Source organism: Propithecus coquereli, unplaced genomic scaffold (genome assembly GCF_000956105.1).
Source record: "Propithecus coquereli isolate 6110/MARCELLA unplaced genomic scaffold, Pcoq_1.0 Scaffold24, whole genome shotgun sequence".
NCBI lineage: Eukaryota > Metazoa > Chordata > Mammalia > Primates > Indriidae > Propithecus > Propithecus coquereli.
Window position 1 is genome coordinate 4,293,720 of NW_012147952.1, and position 3,791 is coordinate 4,297,510.

At 40.3% G+C, this 3,791-nt stretch overlaps 1 protein-coding gene across 1 annotated transcript in view; it reads right to left on the reverse strand.

Annotated features, from left to right (window-relative positions):
* Positions 1-3,791, reverse strand: part of COL12A1 (collagen, type XII, alpha 1) — a 119,796-nt gene that overhangs the window by 15,541 nt on the left and 100,464 nt on the right. Inside the window, 4 exon segments of the mRNA XM_012646039.1 lie at positions 1,750-1,774; positions 2,823-2,826; positions 3,009-3,083; positions 3,427-3,480. Of these exon segments, the coding sequence (XP_012501493.1) occupies positions 1,750-1,774; positions 2,823-2,826; positions 3,009-3,083; positions 3,427-3,480 (158 nt within the window).

Consider the following 3,791-nt stretch of genomic DNA (forward strand, 5'->3'; position numbering starts at 1 on the left):
AAATTTTAAGCTCATAGTAAATGCTTAAAATGAAAGTTTATTACTAGCATTTAAACCTCCCTTCATCTAAGAACATATGTATTAAACATAAATAACATAATTATTTTAACATATGCTCTTGAGGCTTCATATCCTGCCATCCAGACATGGAGAATGAATGCCAACCACCTGATTAGAAAACTCCCTTATTTCCTGAGCAACTGCCAGACAGCTAGGGCAGGACTATTTATGTCTCCACTCCTGGTGAATTTCTCTCCTCCTCCCCCAAAAAGAGGCAAAGGTGTCTTAACTGCTCTCTACTCAAAAAACCGGAAATCCTCAATCTTCATAATAAGTAGCTAATTTTTCAGTAACCATCTCTCCTCATCTCACACAAAGGACAGAACTGCGTCAGTGTCAGCGACCAAGAAGGAGCAAAACGTATCTCGCAGCCTCGCTCTTTGGCTTGTGCCCCTGCATTTATGTGGGTTTTTCTTTTTCTCTCTCTCTATAATGCCAAATGACCTCTTGCCTGGAATGATTCATCGTGCTACCCAGTTAGCATTCATTCCCAACAGCAGATCTCTGAAATCCAGCCGAGGATTTCTGAGTCAGGTCGTATTTTATGGCTGTTGCATTCCTCTGTCAGAAGAGATTTGGTCTCATTTTCTGCAGAGGGTAAGAGTGATCATTTCATCCATATACTTGGATTCTAACGAAAATCGGGATCATTTGGATCTCTTCCTGCATTAAGTATCCACACTTCTTAGCCCACTGATTTTACAGTAGAGGAAGTTTAAATTATTTCTTTAAAATTCATTAGAAATATTCCACCTGCCCCCGTAAAAAAAAAAAATAAAAAGTTTAGAAACTTATAGGGATAAAACTTCAGACTGTTGTCTAAAAGATCTAGGCCTGATTAACAAAAAACAGATCCCAAATCCTTCTGATGGGACATCAGCATTACTTCTGAGAGGCACTTAAGAAGCAAAGATGCCCGAATAGTATTGCTTGCACAATTTGAATGGCATGTTTTCCATCTAAATTTCTCCACCTACTATATAAGATACTCTTTTTCATTTCATTTTGGATAAATATCGTATTTCTAAATAATCCTCTTTCAGTCAGCCTAGGAACTTCTTGAGCAACCATTTTCTCTTGGAAGAAACATATACCTAAGTTGGAGTAAGGAGAATTTTATTCTGATATCCTTAGAAGGGCTATTTGTGCCACAGTATTCTTCATTTTTTGCTTCAAAGCTGCAGCAATTTCTACTACTTCCATCCACGTGAGGGAGGCAGAGAAGACCGATGGCCATTTTCACAGATGCACATTTATTAGATGCCTATAAATGTGGTTCTTTTGTCACTTTCTAATAGTCCCCAAAGCTGTGCCTCATATTGCAAATCATCTGTGCTGAAGACAATTTCTAACTTTCCAAATTGTTTATATTCCACCAGCTGCACGCCCTCCTTTCAGTGTTAGTGGTAGTTTACTAAGCAGTAGGTCAATGCACAAGGCTCTGAAGGAAAGAGGAGAACGATTTCTTGAAAAGTTTCCCTGCCCTCATCTCAGGAGACCTACATGGCCTCACCACAAAGTTGGACACAGATTAGAGTTTGAGAATGGAAAAGTACAGTCCCTCCCTCCCAGTCCCTTACTTTTCAAGGATGCAGTGACAGTGGTGACAGTTGCCTGACCACGAGTTTAGAAAGAGTGTTGATGGGAAGTGCATTTGGGACCGGCCGCGTCTCTGCATGAAGCCCACACTGGGGGGGATGTCATGGACACAAGCCTTCAGTAGTAGCAGCAGCAAGCAAGTCAGCCCGTCAACACTTCTTGATTGTAATATTTTGGGGTTTGTTTTCTAATCAAAAATACTGACTTGTCACCCTTTGTACTCTCACTGTTGTTCTATATTATAAAATAACAACTCAAAAAAAAAACTAAAATGCCAGCCTCAAAAGAGTCAGAAGAATATATGTCAGTACCACCTCCACATCCCAGATTCCAGACAATACAGTTTTCTCTTTGACCTCTTTCTGTCTCCCTCAAACTCAAAAAAAGGCACGGGAGCAAATCAAGTTCATTGGCGGCATATCCTCCGCCATTCTGTATTAGCTGGGGAAGTCTTTGCTCCGTCTGAATTACCTGCCTCTCTGACCAGTGGTGTCTTGGAGGTATTAAGGTGAACAACTCAATGTTTAGTGGCAGCTGTTACAGCACGGGCTGCCTCGCGTCTTGCTGCTAGTCATATGTCGTTATTGATTGATTAGTCAGAACACAGACTACTTTCAGACTATTGTCAGAACCATAAGATGCTGAAAAGTCATTAGTTCCTTTGTTTCGAGCAACTCTAAATCTCTGGATTCTTTTCATTAAGGCATTCATGGTCTCCTATGGAACCAAATGTTTCATAACATTGATGAATGGAGCACAGAGGTCATGTTCACTGTGCTTCTCATTTATTTGTCCTAGATTGGGTTTCCTGCACTGCTTTCATCCTGAGTCAAGAGCAAACCTGAAAGCTGCCACAAATGGGCAAAGTCTCTACTAAATACCGGCTGTCTACCCCATCATCAAAGCCTAGAAGCACTATTGGAGTTCTAAAGGTACAGGGGAGGAAGTTCTGAAACAGCACAGAAACAGAAAGTGTCATGGAAGACAAGGGACTCCCATAGTTACATAAAATCTGTCTCATAACAAAGATTTTAATTTTTGCATTGAAAACAATTTGCTAAGATTCTTAAATCTCTTTTTAATCAGCTAAAACTCCTTTTCTGGAATTCTTTTTCTGAATATGACAAAATAAAAAATTTTCCCAAAATTAAAATTTCAAGGACTCCCCTAGTTTTCCACCATCTTGTTTCAGAGACCTTGAGATTGCTGTGATGTCAGATGGTCCACTGACATTAGCTTTTCAGCCTTCCACAAGGTATGTGAAGTCCACATTTCCAGCCATGCAAACTGGATTTTGGATGGTTTTTAATTAATAGGCAACAATGTAATATCATTTCCAATGTCATTACAGCCTGCCCAAGAAAACTTACTCTGTCTCCTGGAGGGCCCATTGGTCCTGGTGGGCCAGGTAATCCCGGAGTGCCCTACAGGGAAGGAAGCAAACAAGTGAAACATTGCAGTATACTTCCAGTGTGAAAAAGAATCCTTGTTATTCTGCAAAATGCTTTTTTAGAGAAAAGTTGTAGGTTCTCAAAGAAACAGGAAACCAGAGCCAAGCATAGTACCAGGCATACAGTAGCTGCTCAGTCACCAAGCAGAACACAGTTGGAGACTCAGACTAGGGTACAAAATGGAAATAATGGGGAGCACATTAGCAGCCTTCCGCTTTGCTGCTTCACCTTGGCTCACCTTCGGAGGCATTACAAAGGCAACTATTCAGATAATACATGGCAGAGGGAAGACAAGGCAACTTCAAGACCAACTCACTGTTCGGCCTGGAAGTCCTGGCTCTCCGGCATCCCCTTTCATCCCTTGGCGACCCTAGAGTAAGCAATGGGAAAGTAGTTCTCAGGCGTTTCACTGAGATTAAGTGAAAAGGGAAGACATGAGTCACTTATGAAATCTTCATCACTTCATAAATCCAGTGTAAGGGTTCAGAGACAAGCACATAAGGGTACTTTTGAAGGGAGATGAATAAACCATTTTTGGATTTATGTTCACTTTTTAAGTTACAAATGCTATTATAATTTCTACTTATAATGTTATGAGGAAATTTTATATAATTATGGGATAATACACCTACTTTGAAAGAACATAGTTTAACATAAGGGATATCTGTGTTGCTTTTAAGA